At 36.2% G+C, this 17164-nt stretch overlaps 1 protein-coding gene across 3 annotated transcripts in view; it reads right to left on the bottom strand.

Moving 5' to 3' along the window:
* Positions 1-17164, bottom strand: part of KIFAP3 (kinesin associated protein 3) — a 157465-nt gene that overhangs the window by 39368 nt on the left and 100933 nt on the right. For all 3 annotated transcript variants that reach the window (XM_061382571.1, XM_061382572.1, XM_061382574.1), the window contains 2 exons: positions 13712-13810; positions 11780-11865 (listed from right to left, as the gene is read on the bottom strand). In XM_061382571.1, coding sequence (XP_061238555.1) covers positions 11780-11865; positions 13712-13810 — 185 coding nt within the window. The remainder of the gene's footprint in view (positions 1-11779; positions 11866-13711; positions 13811-17164) is intronic.

The raw sequence follows: 17164 nt of genomic DNA on the forward strand, positions 1-17164 counted from the left end.
AATCCTCTCCTGAAATAACCTGAGTTTTAAAGCTAACCCTATGAAAATTTCTCTATAGCTTTCCTTTTCAAGATGTTGTATGACATTTTCAGAAGTGGTTTTCCTTGCTGGAAGTTTATTAATAAACCCACCTTTCCCATCTGACACAGACTTGCCCTGATAATTTTTGTGGAGACTGTAACAAACAATTGATGTCTTAGAAGTTAATGCAAGCATACATTAGTTTATTTCCTTTCAATATGCCAGTCTTATTAGATATAATTGTTTCTATCCTAGAATGAAGAAGGCACCTTGTTTTCCTAGTTTGAAATAATTCCAGATTATTACAATACACACAATTTGCCAATGGTCAAAATTAAGAGTTATTAAAAGTAAAAGGCTGCCATTCAAAATCTCAGTGACATAAACCTCTGTTAGTATCAAACCACACGTAGCCTGTGGCTGGCTGGAAAGACAACAGACATCAGTCTTACCAGAGAACCTAGGCACATTCCCACAAACAACCTGTAGATACAATTTGCCATTAGTACAGAGGATCTATTGATAGGGCCATGTGGTAGTACTGCTCCTAAAAGGTCAGTTCGTGTCTAGACAACAGTATCCTGGTATCCAGATTGTAAATTTTTATATTCTAGAGACTTCATCGGAGAAGGCAATGGCACGGCACTCCAGTACTCTTGCCTGGAAAATCCCATGGACGGAGGAGCCTGGTGGGCTGCAGTCCATGGGGTCACTAAGAGTCGGACACGACTGAGCGACTTCACTTTCACTTTTCGCTGTCATGCATTGGAGAAGGAAATGGCAACCCACTCCAGTGTTCTTGCCTGGAGAATCCCAGGGACAGGGGAGCCTAGTGGGCTTCCGTCTATGGGGTCGCACAGAGTTGGACACGACTGAAGCGACTTAGCAGTAGAGATTTCATGTTGCCTTTAATTTTCAGCGTCAGCTTTAGTGTTTGGAACATAGTATGTGCTTACTAAACATGTATAAGATGGCTGACAACCCAGTAATGTCAGGGGAGGAAATCATTTATTAATTGGGGAGGAATTTGAGGTTCTCAAATACTTCAAAAAAGCTGAAGGAATACTGAGGTATAACAATCTAATTGGGTTTTCAGAAGCTCTCTATGTATAGAGGATTCTGTTCTTCCCTTGATAATTCCCAAGGCTTGGAAGAGAAAAGACAATTGTCAATTGCTGCATGATTGCTTTGGAAGACGAGAAAGCTAGGCTTCTCTCTCCTTGCTTCTCTTTTCCGTTCTGCAACTACCCCATTCCCAACCTCCCAAAGTTAAATGTAAGGCCTAGTCAGACTTGTGACAATTTGCTGATGAGACCACAGAGACTGCATCATCAATCACACAGTCCTCTATGATGGAGAAAGTACTATGAACATATATCTGTTTCAATTCACTAATTGAGGGCTTGGGCTTAAATACTGTATATTAAACACTTTACCACCTGTGTAAAATAACATTTGCATAACTTGGAGGACAAACACTTTGCTGCAGATGGCATATTTCCCTAAGGCTTGCATGGCATCTAATTTTTCTTAGTATTATTTCATGATGTTTGTCTTGAGTGCAAGAATTTTGTTTTCTTAAAGATAAATTGCCTTAAGCTACAAATACTCCTACTCTATTTTATTTTTTATTATTATAGACTATAGCTATGGTGAAAATACTCAAGAATCAAAATCTATAGATAAAAACGTCTTAAGAGATCATCTGCTTTCATTCTAGATAGGTTTCTAACAAACAATTTTAGAAAGTTGGTTATTTAGCTGTTATTAATGTTAATTGGACAAGACTTCATATTATCCCTTGACAGTCTATTCCCAGTGTTTCATCATCTTTGCTGTGTCTAATCAATGTTTCTCCTGTTTCAAATTAAGCCCATTCTCTCTTGTTTTACTCTTTAAAAAGATGTGGGACAAGCAAATAGCACCCTGAGTTGTGATCAGTAATTGAGTCTAAGCTCAAAAATCCAAAGAATGGCAGCAACGTCCCAGGTGAACCTGAGAAACTTTTAATGATGCATTAAAATGGCCCACTCCTCAAATTTCTCCCAAACAAGGAGGCCCAGTAAGCCGGGAAAAAACTTTGGTCTGAGGTTAGCTGATAAACTGAGTCTAAATTCAACTTAGTCAACATAGATTCAGAACATGGGTAACTGAACACATGAAGCACCTCTACACTAGCATAGGTAGTTCCCTATTTTTCTACACTGTACTAATCAAGATCTTTCAGTAAACTGTACTATTCAGTTAACTTCTTTGACATGAAGTCTTAAAATGCCAAATTGAGCCATTTGGCAAGACAATCCTAAAGTAAACTACAAATATAACTATGCCTGGCCAAAACATATATTCCAAATAACTTTCCATACTTAAAACCCAAACTGTGAACAGATTATCTTCCCAGACCATTTTAACAGTCAAAATGAACAGAAAATAATGTAAATGATTAACTGTACAGGTGGCTCAGATGGTAAAGAATCTGCCTGCAATGCAGGAGACCCAGGTTCAATCACTAGGTCAGCAAGATTGCCTAGAGAAGGAAATGGCAACCCACTCCAGCCTGAAGAATTCCATGGATAGAGGAGCCTGAGAGGCTAGATCACAAAGAGTGATCATGGGATCACAGTCTCGGACATGACTGAATGACTTTCATTTCACTAAGGAAAGGAAATGTTGATTCAGATTTTTAATCTATATATAAATGTCACAACTAGGATTGAATTTTGGTTGAGTTTGAACAAAACATATCAAGTGACCATCATGTGGTCAGATCAGATCAGATCAGATCAGTCGCTCAGTTGTGCCCGACTCTTTGCGACCCCATGAATCACAGCACGCCAGACCTCCCTGTCTATCACCAACTCCCGGAGTGCACTCAGACTCACGTCCATCGAGTCAGTGATGCCATCCAGCTATCTCATCCTCTGTCGCCCCCTTCTCCTCGTGCCTCCAATCCCTCCCAGCATCAGAGTCTTTACCAATGAGTCAACTCTTCGCAGGAGGTGGCCAAAGTACTGGAGTTTCAGCTTTAGCATCATTCCTTCCAAAGAAATCCCAGGGCTGATCTCCTTTAGAATGGACTGGCTGGATCTCCTTGCAGTTCAAGGGATTCTCAAGAGTCTTCTCCAACACCACAGTTCAAAAGCATCAATTCTTTGGTGCTCAGCCTTCTTCACAGTCCAACTCTCACATCCATACATGACCACAGGAAAAACCATAGCCTTGACTAGACGAACCTTTGTTGGCAAAGTAATGTCTCTGCTTTTGAATATGCTATCTAGGTTGGTCATTACTTTCCTTGTGGTAGATGCTTCATATATATTTTCTCTAATTTCTTTAATCTTCAGAAGTATCAATGTAAACTAGATCTTCAAAAAGTTAAATAAATTGCCTGAGATTATTCAGCAGGTGAGAGAACTAGAATCAGTTGTATTCTAAATGCAGTACTCTATAGGGTCAAGCTGCCACCTCATAAAGGTCAAAGGTTGAATCTAAGACCAGAATCCCTATTCAACTGAGGAAAAAAATGTTTCAAGAAGAAGTTGCTCCTCCTGGTACAGTTTCCTATTGACAAGCTAAAATTGAGCCAGGGCCTCGGATCCTATAGGTGTATAGTACAGAAAGGTAAAGCAACATTCTTCAAACAGAATATGGGATGTTTCCAAAGTCTGGTGTCCATCTACCCGCTGTATTGGACTTCTCTTCTAAGAAATCCAGCTATAACTATGACTCAGTTGATGCAGTAGCACAGGATAGGACTTCCAGATCACACTCATGATTAAAATGTGAATATCTTTAAATGGTCTCAGTTTAACAGCTTTGATATTTTTGAATAACGTTTTAGACTTTTAAGTTTTCCAAAGTATGAAATGAAACAATCTAAAATTGCTTGGCAGCATATTAAATACATACTTTATAAGTCTGATGTAGAGAGATTAAGTAAACCTTCATATTACTTGTTTCAATTTGTTTTATACTAACTCACATGATCAGATAGCATTTTAGGGAACTATATACATAGGTAGCTGATATATCACCAGTTTCATTTCACTGATTATTATTCTTGGATTTCCTCTTATTCACAAGACTTTTTATAAATGTAATAATCTAAAATAATTTTCTTTGTTGAGTTTACATTTTAACTCTGACCAAAATTTACAAGTCCTTGCAAGGAACGTAGGATCAACAAAGTAAAATGAAGACTAAAAATGTTCATTGGATTTCAAAACATGAAGGTCCAGATGACTTTTATAAGCACCATTTCAATGGAGTAATGGATGCAGAGGAAGAACTGGTAGAAAAGAGAAAGGGGAAGGTAGGAAAGATGGGGAAATGAAAAACTGGAGGAAGTAATATTTAGAGATTTTTTTCAAAATGTGGATTCTAGAGAGAAAGAGGGAGCTAGGACAGAAGATGCAGGGTGGGGAAAACTCCTACTTAAGATCAGAGACTTGAGCCCAGAGACTTGAGCCCAGAGCTTAGAAATACTGGGAATAAGAATTTTATCTTATAAGAAACATATTCATATTTTACAATAAATATTTTTATAAGACTAAGCTGGTATTTTGGAACTACCTACCACTAACTTACATTCTTAGCCAAACCTATCTAATACAAACATCTAAATGTATTTTTACTTTCCATCACTTCTTCTCAAAATAAGGTAATTTTAAAAGTATGATAAAGGCAATTCATAACAGACTGACATTTCTCTTCTTCTTGCTTAAGGTAAGATAATCAGATATAGAATTTTAGGAAGTTTCTTACTATTACACTATATACTTTATATACAACAATGACATTAGTGATCTCCTAGAAAATAGTACAAGAACCATGAAACTGTTCATAAACCCTGTGACCAGTGGCTTATGTGTTGAAACACCTTGGTTAAACAAAGGTTTAATACATAAAGCTTCTCTATTTTAATTTATATATCAAAGCTAAAATGTCACTGTACTGATTTAGTTTTAAACCAGTAAAGATACATTGGTCAAATCCAAAAATCAGATGATACCAAATAAACATGAATTTCTGAACTAAAATGTAGGAGACTGGCCAGAAAGTACCTGTTGATTATCTCATTTTGTAATGAAATCACTAGCAGAAATGCCAACCTAGAGGATTTCAAGGACGTTATTAATTGATTCTTTATAAACTTCTATTCTGATCCTTTTAAGGGGCTTCCTTGGTAGCTCAGCTGATAAAATCCGCCTGCAATGCAGGAGACCCCAGTTTGATCCCTGGGTTGGGAAGATCTGCTGGAGAAGGGATAGGCTACCCACTCCGGTATTCTTGGACTTCCCTGGTGGCTCAGCTGATAGTTTTGAAACACTTAAGTTGAAAACGACCGAGCAGGTTATATTCAAGAAATTTTTTACAGGGTCAGTCAAAATAAATAGTGTAAATAGAGTCCAAAGAAGGAACGAGATTGCCTATGTGTGTATGTTACAAGCGAAAAATATATTCAAAGAAAGGTAGTGTCTAGCACATCCCAGGTACAAGGGTCAAGTCTAGGTGGAAGGGCAGCACAAAGTCTGAAGAAAAGTCTGCAAAGTGAGCAAGTTTCTAATGCAGGACTCATTATCCCTCTGATCAAATTCTTAACAGTGACATATACTTTTAAAATTTCTAAAGTTATGAAAAACATTAAAATTTGGGGGTGTTTCATCATTCCAAACAGTTCTAACAGTTAGAATCAGACATGGCACAATGAACTGGTTCCAAATTGGGAAAGGAGTATTGCTGTATATTGTCATCTTGCTTATTGAACTTATATGCAGAGTACACCATGCAAAATGCCAGACTGGATAAAGCACAAGCTGGAATCAAGATTTCAGGGAGAAATATCAATAACCTCAGATATGCAGATGACACCACCTTTATGGCAGAAAGTGAAGAGGAACTAAAGAGCCTCTTGATGAAAGTGAAAGAGGAGAGTGAAAAAGCTGGCTTAAAACTCAACTTTCAAAAAACTAAGATCATGTCATCCAGTCCCATCACTTCATGGCAAACAGATGGGGAAACAATGGAAACAGTGACAGACTGTATTTTTCTGGGCTCCAAAATCACTACAGATGGTGACTGCAGCCACGAAATTAAAAGACTCTTGCTTCTTGGGAAAAAAAACTATGACAAACCTAGACAGCATATTAAAAAGCATAGACATTACTGACAAAGGTCTGTATAGTCAAAGCTATGGTTTTTCCAGTAGTCATGTATGGATATGAGAGTTGGGACCATAAAGAAAGCTGAACACCAAAGAATTGACACTTTTGAACTGTGGTGTTGGAGAAGACTCTTGAGAGTCCCTTGGACCAAGGAGATCAAACCAGTCCATCCTAAAGGAAGTCGGTCCTGAATATTCATTGGAAGGACTGATGCTGAAGCTCCAATACTCTGGCCACCTGATGTGAAGAACTGACTCATTGGAAAAGACCCTGATGCTGTGAAACACTGAAGGCAGGAGGAGAAAGGAACAACAGAGGATGAGATGGTTGGATGGCATCACCAACTGGATGGACATGAGTTTGAGCAAGCTCTGGGAATTGGCGATTGACAGGGAAGCCTGGCGTGCCACAGTCCATGGGGTCACATAGAGTCAGACATGACTGAGCGACTGAAGTGAACTAACATCATTCCAAAACAACTTGTAAAACAAGTCAATGTATACAACAAAATTTATCAAAGACTTAAAAAATACTTATGAATTGCTTTGGGTAGTATACTCATTTTCACTATATTGATTCTTCCAATCCATGAACATGGTATATTTCTCCATCTATTAGTGTCCTCTTTGATTTCTTTCACCAGTGTTTTATAGTTTTCTATATATAGGTCTTTAGTTTCTTTAGGTAGATATATTCCTAAGTATTTTATTCTTTCCGTTGCAATGGTGAATGGAATTGTTTCCTTAATTTCTCTTTCTGTTTTCTCATTATTAGTGTATAGGAATGCAAGGGATTTCTGTGTGTTGATTTTATATCCTGCAACTTTACTGTAGTCATTGATTATTTCTAGTAATTTTCTGGTGGACTCTTTAGGGTTTTCTATGTAGAGGATCATGTCATCTGCAAATAGTGAGAGTTTTACTTCTTCTTTTCCAATTTGGATTCCTTTTATTTCTTTTTCTGCTCTGATTGCTGTGGCCAAAACTTCCAAAACTATGTTGAATAGTAATGGTGAAAGTGGGCACCCTTGTCTTGTTCCTGACTTTAGAGGAAATGCTTTCAATTTTTCACCATTGAGGATAATGTTTGCTGTGGGTTTGTCATATATAGCTTTTATTATGTTGAGGTATGTTCCTTCTATTCCTGCTTTCTGGAGAGTTTTTATCATAAATGGATGTTGAATTTTGTCAAAGGCTTTCTCTGCATCTATTGAGATAATCATATGGTTTTTATTTTTCAATTTGTTAATGTGGTGTATTACATTGATTGATTTGCGGATATTGAAGAATCCTTGCATCCCTGGGATAAAGCCCACTTGATCATGGTGTATGATCTTTTTAATGTGTTGTTGGATTCTGATTGCTAGAATTTTGTTAAGGATTTTTGCATCTATGTTCATCAGTGATATTGGCCTGTAGTTTTCTTTTTTTGTGGGATCTTTGTCAGGTTTTGGTATTAGGGTGATGGTGGCCTCATAGAATGAGTTTGGAAGTTTACCTTCCTCTGCAATTTTCTGGAAGAGTTTGAGCAGGATAGGTGTTAGCTCTTCTCTAAATTTTTGGTAGAATTCAGCTGTGAAGCCGTCTGGACCGGGGCTTTTGTTTGCTGGAAGATTTTTGATTACAGTTTCAATTTCCATGCTTGTGATGGGTCTGTTAAGATTTTCTATTTCTTCCTGGTCCAGTTTTGGAAAGTTGTACTTTTCTAAGAATTTGTCCATTTCTTCCACGTTGTCCATTTTAATGGCATATAATTGTTGATAGTAGTCTCTTATGATTCTTTGTATTTCTGTGTTGTCTGTTGTGATCTCTCCATTTTCGTTTCTAATTTTGTTGATTTGATTTTTCTCCCTTTGTTTCTTGATGAGTCTGGCTAATGGTTTGTCAATTTTATTTATCCTTTCAAAGAACCAGCTTTTGGTTTTGTTGATTTTTGCTATGGTCTCTTTTGTTTCTTTTGCATTTATTTCTGCTCTAATTTTTAAGATTTCTTATTTATAGATTCAACGCAATCCCTATCAAGCTACCAACAGTATTCTTCACAGAGCTAGAACAAATAATTTCACAATTTGTATGGAAATACAAAAAACCTCGAATAGCCAAAGCAATCTTGAGAAAGAAGAATGGAACTGGAGGAATCAACCTACCTGACTTCAGGCTCTACTACAAAGCCACAGTTATCAAGACAGTATGGTACTGGCACAAAGACAGAAATATTGATCAATGGAATAAAATAGAAAGCCCAGAGATAAATCCACGCACATATGGACACCTTATCTTCGACAAAGGAGGCAAGAATATACAATGGATTAAAGACAATCTCTTTAACAAGTGGTGCTGGGAAATCTGGTCAACCACTTGTAAAAGAATGAAACTGGACCACTTTCTAACACCATACACAAAAATAAACTCAAAATGGATTAAAGATCTAAATGTAAGACCAGAAACTATAAAACTCCTAGAGGAGAACATAGGCAAAACACTCTCTGACATACATCACAGCAGGATCCTCTATGACCCACCTCCCAGAATATTGGAAATAAAAGCAAAAATAAACAAATGGGACCTAATTAACCTTAAAAGCTTCTGCACATCAAAGGAAACTATTAGCAAGGTGAAAAGACAGCCTTCAGAATGGGAGAAAATAATAGCAAATGAAGCAACCGACAAACAACTAATCTCAAAAATATACAAGCAACTCCTACAGCTCAACTCCAGAAAAATAAATGACCCAATCAAAAAATGGGCCAAAGAACTAAATAGACATTTCTCCAAAAAAGACATACAGATGGCTAACAAACACATGAAAAGATGCTCAACATCACTCATTATCAGAGAAATGCAAATCAAAACCACTATGAGGTACCATTTCACACCAGTCAGAATGGCTGCGATCCAAAAGTCTACAAATAATAAATGCTGGAGAGGGTGTGGAGAAAAGGGAACCCTCTTACACTGTTGGTGGGAATGCAAACTAGTACAGCCACTATGGAGAACAGTGTGGAGATTCCTTAAAAAACTGGAAATAGAACTGCCTTATGATCCAGCAACCCCACTGCTGGGCATACACACTGAGAAAACCAGAAGGGAAAGAGACACGTGTACCCCAATGTTCATCGCAGCACTGTTTATAATAGCCAGGACATGGAAGCAACCTAGATGTCCATCAGCAGATGAATGGATAAGAAAGCTGTGGTACATATACACAATGGAGTATTACTCAGCCATTAAAAAGAATACATTTGAATCAGTTCTAATGAGGTGGATGAAACTGGAGCCTATTATACAGAGTGAAGTAAGCCAGAAGGAAAAACATAAATACAGTATACTAACGCATATATATGGAATTTAGAAAAATGGTAACAATAACCCGGTGTACGAGACAGCAAAAGAGACACTGATGTATAGAACAGTCTTATGGACTCTGTGGGAGAGGGAGAGGGTGGGAAGATTTGGGAGAATGGCAATGAAACATGTAAAATATCATGTAGGAAACGAGTTGCCAGTCCAGGTTCGATGCACGATGCTGGATGCTTGGGGCTGGTGCACTGGGACGGCCCAGAGGGATGGTATGGGGAGGGAGGAGGGAGGAGGGTTCGGGATGGGGAACACATGTATACCTGTGGCGGATTCATTTTGATATTTGGCAAAACTAATACAATTATGTAAAGTTTAAAAATAAAATAAAATTAGAGAGAAAAAAAATTAAAAAAATAAAATAAAAGAACTCCAATGAGTACATGCAAAAAAAAAAAAAATACTTATGAGATTCTATTTTATTAAAAAAAAATTTAATGACCAAACTGTAAAGTTGATGGTGTTGAGTTTTGGCAAGACTGTCATCAACCCCTCTGCTTCTCTGCAATAATTTTTCTGGAAAACAAGTGATTCTGAGATGACATGTAGACCAGATATAAAACTTTGAATATGTATAAAATCTCTTTAAGTAAGCAACCCCTGCCCAAAAGTAGAAAGCCAAAGGTTTTAATAATGTTTAAACAATGAATTTAATGTGCAGAAGACCTAAATAGACATTTCTCTAAAGAAGACAAACAGATAGCCAATGGGCAAATGAAAAGATCCTCAACATCACTAATTATCAGAGAAATGCAAATCAAAACTACAATGAAGCACCACTTTACCCCAGTCAGAATGTTATCATTAAAAAAAATCTACAAATAACAAACGCTGGAGAGGGTGTGGAGAAAAGGGAATTCTCCTACACTGTTGGTGGGAATGTAAATTGGTGTAGTCACTATGGAGAACAGTATGAAGGTTTCTCAAAAAAGCAAAAATTGAGCTGCCATATAATCCAGCTACCCGACACCTGGGCATATATCTGGATAAAACTATTATTCAAAAGGATACATGCACCCCATATTCATAACAGCACTATTCACAATAGCCAAGACATGGAAATAACCTATCCATCCATTGACAGATGAATGGATAAAGATGTGGTACAAATATACACTGGAATACTGCTGCTGCTGCTGCTGGTTTGCTCAGTCATGTCTGATTCTTTGCGACCCTATGAACTGTAGCCTGCTAGGCTCCTCTGTCCATGGGGATTCTTCAGGCAAGAATACTGGAGTGGGTTGCCATGTCCTCCTCTAGGGGATCTTCCTGACCCAGGGATTGAACCCGCATCTCTTGTACCTCCTGCATTGGAAGGTGGGTTCTTTACCACTAGCACCACCTGGGAAGCCCCTAAGGGAATACTGTTGCTGCTGCTGCTAAGTCGCTTCAGTCGTGTCCGACTTTGTGCGACCCCAGAGACGGCAGCCCACCAGGCTCCCCGTCCCTGGGATTCTCCAGGCAAAAATACTGGAGTGGGTTGCCATGTCCTCCTCCAGTGCATGAAAGTGAAAAGTGAAAGTGAAGTCGTTCAGTCGTGTCCAACTCTTCGTAACCCCATGGACTGCAGCCTACCAGGCTCCTCCATCCATGGGATTTTCCAGGCAAAAGTACTGGAGTGGGGTGCCATTGTTACTCAACCATAAAAAATAAAATGTAATAAATAATGCTATTTGCAGCAACATGGATGGACTGAGATAATCATACTAAGTGAAGTCAGTAAAAAACAGAGAGACAAATATCATATGACACAACTTATTTGTGGAATCTAAACTATGACACAAATCAACTTATCTACAAAATAGTAATAGACTCTCAGACATAGAGAACAGACTTGTGGTTGTCAGAGGGTAGAGGGGTGGGAGAGGGATAAAGTGGGAGTTTGGGGTTAGCAGATGCAAACTAGTATACATTGAATGGATAAACAACAAGGTCCTACTGTATAGCACAGGGAATTATATTCAATATCTTATGATAAAACATAATGGAAAAGAATATAAAAAAGAATGCATGCATATATATCACTTTGCTGTACAGCAGAAATTAATGTAACAGTGTAAATCAACCATACTGCAATTAAAAAATGAATTTAGTACCACTTCATTTTCTGAGCTTTACCAAAATACAAACTTGTGCTAACTGTACACTGAAGGCAAAGTTCTAAACAGGTGTACAATGGCTCTTTCATTCCATAAAATAAAGACTATTATACTTTTGGTAGGAAGAAAAATTACTTACCGCTATAATATCTAATGTATTATCACAGACTTTTCGGATTTCATTATTTTTATCATGCATAAGATCTATGAGATATGCTGGAGCCTCTATGTAAAAAGTGGTTAAAGATATAAACTGATATTGAGGTTGTTCAATCATGTTAGAGAATTCTGCATTTCTCCAAATTCAAATATTAATCTGAAATCTAACTTTAAATTTTAAAACACAATCATTAATACAAAGTGACCAAAAAAATCTAATGTTTCATTTATTTGAAAAACAGGGATGATAAAGGAAAAAAATAAGATAAAAATGGGCAAGAAAATGAGCCAGTAAATCTTAGAATGTATAAGGTCATACTTTTGAAAACATGAAAATTATGAAAGTAACTAAAGAAGAAGCTCCCAAGCTGCATGGCTGTAAAACTTTCTTCATTGATTTGACCCTCCTAAAAGTTCAGAAAAATTAATTTCAAACAGAAACTCACATACAAAGTATTTCACACAATAAAGGAAAAGAATCACTGTCAATCAAGTCAACAACAACAAAAAATCACATATATGGATATGGTTATTATAAGGAAGAGAGAACATAAGATAATTTCACATAACTCTAGTATTTTTTAAAAAGAAAAGAATTTAAGAAAATAATATATATATATATACACATACACACACACACATACACACACACACACACACACACATATACATGAAAGAATAACAGGTATCAGAATTACAAAACTCAGAGAAGTAATTCAGGAAATAACTAAAAATCATTTCAGATATATTAAAACTAAGTTTATAGTAATACAAGAATAAATAAAAGCAGCAGATAAACTCTAAGTTAAATAGAAGGCAAAAAAGAAGAAAATTTGTAAAATTTAAAAAGATGAAAAGAGATGAAAAAGATTACAAAATGACAGATATTAAAGGTAGGCAAAGAGGATCCGACATAATAGGAATCCTAAAGACAATCATGGCAATAGAACAAAACAAATACTATAAACTACAACTCAAGAAAACTTTCCTAAAATTAGAAAAAAGACAAAGTACAAACACTGTATTCGCATACTTAGAAAAACCAAGCAAGGGTGATGAATACCAACTCAAATTCTAACAAAACTATAGTGGCTTAAAAAACAAAACAAAATCCAGAAACATCCTTTGGTCTTCCTGGCAGAAAGATCAAGTCACTTATAAGGGAAAGTAAAATAAATTGTCATTAGACTTTATGAAAGATAATTAGTAGACTATAGACTTCTAATTGGCAGCAATTAAAGGTGGAAAAATACCTTCAAACTGATGAGGGAAATAATGGGCAATCTAGAAATTTCATATTCTGCCAAATTATATTTAAAGATGACAAACTAGTTATTTTCAGATATAGATGCATTTTATTACTATAGATGTTCACTAAGCAGTATAAGAGAATGTAATCAATTAAGAAAAAAAATAAAAAATTTAAATATTGTTACAAAATGAAAAAAAAAAGAAAATCAATATAGAGAAACAGAGGAACTGAATTCAGGAAAAAATAGCAAATGATGAAATAAATGCATTAACATACTATGTGTGTTTACTAAGTGGCTTCAGTCGTGTTCCACTCTTTGTGACCCTATGAACTGTACCCTGCCAGGCTTCTCTGTCCATGGGATTCTCCAGGCAAGAATACTGGAGTGGGTTTAACATATCATAAATCCTAAATAAACACTGGCTTTTACAAAGCAATAATCAAAATAATAGTTAATTTTAAAATGTTATAAAAAGAAATGGAATGTATAAACAACAGTATGGGAAAAGGGAAGGATAAAGAAAGAAAACTCAAATCAAGATAGAAACCTCAATGAATCTAAAAGAGGCAGTAAAGAAAGTTATAATTTCCAACACCTAAAAATGTATCTTTTCTGAACATGTGAAGTGTCATTACTTATGATGAACACTGAAAGGATACGTGTTTCCTTGATTATGACATCTCTTGTGGCTTGATGGAAAACCATTTGGTAGAAGACATAAATTATCTGACAAACAAATTCATCATCTTCTTGTTGAGCTAAAAGGCAACAGAAAGCTTCAAATAAAAATACTAAGTTATACACAAAACTGAAAAACATTGAGGGGAAAAAGTGGGGAATGAGAAAAACCAAAGTTGAGAAGGAGACAGGTAAAGGACAGTTAGTTTAAATTATTTATAATATATGGCTGCCATACATCATTTATGTCTTAAATGTTTTTTCCTAAATTATAAGATGATCAGTCAAAAATTTCATAATTATTATTTTCAGAAGTTTTATTAATTTTGGTTGGTGTTAAACTAAATAGGTTATGACTTTGTAAAACAAAAATAAAAAATAAGACTTTCAAGAGAGAAATTATATCATCTCTGAGTCCAAACCAAACTATTTGAGACTGTTCATCTCAAAAGGCTGTATCTAGGAAGAACTGAGAAACAAGATAGGTTTAAGAGAATAGTAATAGTGCTTTAATAGTAATTTTTGCTATATTGACACCAAGTATAAAGAAATTCATTAAATTAACCTCTAAGTCTCTAATATGAGATGCCAATACTTACCACCACTTGTGGGGAGGTTTTTTTTTGGTCCCTCATAAAAATTCTTCAGATAATTTTAATTTGTAAAATAAATCTTGTTCTATTTTGTCTCTATAATGTTGCCCTCAGAGGACAAAAATGGCTCTTTAAAAAAAAAAAAAATCACACCCTCTAAATCCTAAGTTTCTGGTAGAAATTAGATTATTATAAACAGGTTTTTTCTTCATTGAATAATGTTAACAAAATTAAACTTCAATTATTGGCATGAAGCAATAAAGTAACTTTAGCTGCACTCTAATTAATTATACTAGTAAAAAGAATATTATGCATGCATACAAACTAAGAAATGTTTATTATCATAAGAAGATGACTTTAACAGAATATCAGATGACCACTGATTAATATTATTCATGGCAAAGGCAAATACTTATAGAAATACAATTTTTAGGTACTGGTTATGAAATTTGATTTACTAATAGTTTGACATCAACTCTTGGCAACAGTTCAGTGATATCTGTTAGACAAATATTTACAGGTCAGCAGAGCATCTAACTAGTTGGGTGAAATAAACTGTGATTCCTTCAAAGTCCAGCCATTCCAAATAATTTTCCTCACTAATTTACCAAAGTACCACTCAGACTATTTGGGTTAAATTTTTATTAATTACTCTGTTGGCATACAATGTTCCCTCACTTAACCCCAAAGGTTTTAATTTTGAAAATCCATTTATTTCCAAAAAATATTAGTATACAGCCTCTACCTGTGATAACATGTCAGAGAACATCAAAATATGGTAAAACACTGAGCTGGCTCTGTTACCTTATCTCTCAGTAATAATCAATGTGAGATAGCAATTTAAGGACCCAGGTCATTTTGTTTCAACTTTCTCCAGCTCACTACAAAATCCTCATTCTCATTATGACAACTACATTGTCTTTAGTTTCACCTCCCAATTACCTAGCCTTTCAATTACTTCTAACATGAAAACTCCTGGCTGTGAGAAGGGTGTTCCAAAGCAAATCCATATATATTACTTGTAGAAATACTTCAAGTATGGAGGCACTATCTCTAGATGACCATTAAAAACAATTATCTAAAAGAATTTACAAATCAAACTTTTCAAGATTTAGAAGAGAAAACTGGGCAAAAGAATAAATAGGCACCTCACTTTATCTGCCGTATATAACAGCCAGTAAACAAATAGGTACTAATTTCATTAATTATTGATAGTCCCTCACTCATGTCTGACTGTGACCCCATGGACAGTGTAGCTCACCAGGCTCCTCTGTCCATGGAATTCTCCAGGCAAGAATACTGGAGTGGGTATTTCCTTCTCCACATTAATTATCAGGAAGTACAAATTAAGATCACAATGCAGTATCACTATGGAGGCTACAATTAAAGAGGCTGGATGCTGAAATATGTTGGTGATGTAGACTAACTGGAACTTTTGTACATTGCTGCTGCTGCTAAGTCGCTTCAGTCGTGTCCGACTCTGTGCGACCCCAGAGACGGCAGCCCACCAGGCTCCCCGTCCCTGGGATTCTCCAGGCAAGAACACTGGAGTGGGTTGCCATTTCCTTCTCCAATGCATGAAAGCGAAAAGTGAAAGTGAAGTCGCTCAGTCGTGTCCGACTCTTAGCGACCCCATGGACTGCAGCCTACCAGGCTCCTCCGTCCGTGAGATTTTCCAGGCAAGAGTACTGGAGTGGGGTGCCATTGTCTTCTCCGAGTACATTGCTAGAGGGACTGAAAATTGGCACAACTACTTTGGAAAACAGACTGGCATTATTTTTAGTCAAATACATGCATATTCTCTTCTACTCCTAAGTCTGTGTCTAATAGAAATGAGTAAATATGTTCACTAAATGAAACATTTAAGAATGTTTATAGGAGCATTACTTATAAAAGCCCCTTTCTCTTAAAAAACAAATAGAAAACCCACCCTACTATGAACCAATAGTTAGAAAGGAAAAATTGTAGTATATTTATTTACAAAGCAATAAATGGAAACACTTCAGTACACAACAAAGATGAATCTCACAGTTATAATACAGGGCAAAATAAACTAGATTCTCTTTCTAAAAGGTTGAAAACTAAGCAAAATTCATCTATTGGTGATAAGAGGAAAAACAGAACCCCTCTGGAGAAGGTGGCAATGACTGGGACATGGCAGAAGAGGAATTTCTAGGGTGCTGGTAATAATTCATTTACTTACACAAGTGGGAATAACATGAGAACTCTCATTTTAAAAATTCACTGTTTTACATATACCTATAACTTGTGTGTTTTTCTTTATGTACACTTCAAAAAAAGACTATTAAAATAATATAAAATACATATATATCTGGTACAAGAAAGACTGAGATTAGAGAGTCTTTTTAAGCTTTCCATATTAGCATATTTAACTTCTACACTAATTAGCTACTTTTAATGTAAATCTGCTATGGGCCAAAGTGCATCCCTCCAAAATTCGTATGTTAAAAACAGCCCTAAACCCAAATGTGACTATATTCAGAGATAGGGCTAGAAGGAAGTAATTAAGGTTAAATGAGGTCATAAAGCTGGGGTCCTAATCCTATAAGATTAGTAACCTTATAAGAAGGGATACCAGAGCACTTGTGTATGCTTGTGCTTTCTCTTACTCCCTCTCTCCGCCCAACTCCTCCCACCATATGAGGATGTTAGGATATAAAAAGGTGGCCTTGTGCAAGCCAAGAAAAAAGACCTCACCAGGAATCAAATTGGCTGGCACCTCAATAGACTTCCCAACCTCCAGAAATATGAGAAAATGTATTTTGGTTGTTTAAGCTACCCAGTCTGTGATATTTTATTATGGCAGTCCGAGCAGACTAA

Source organism: Bos javanicus, chromosome 16 (assembly GCF_032452875.1).
Source record: "Bos javanicus breed banteng chromosome 16, ARS-OSU_banteng_1.0, whole genome shotgun sequence".
NCBI lineage: Eukaryota > Metazoa > Chordata > Mammalia > Artiodactyla > Bovidae > Bos > Bos javanicus.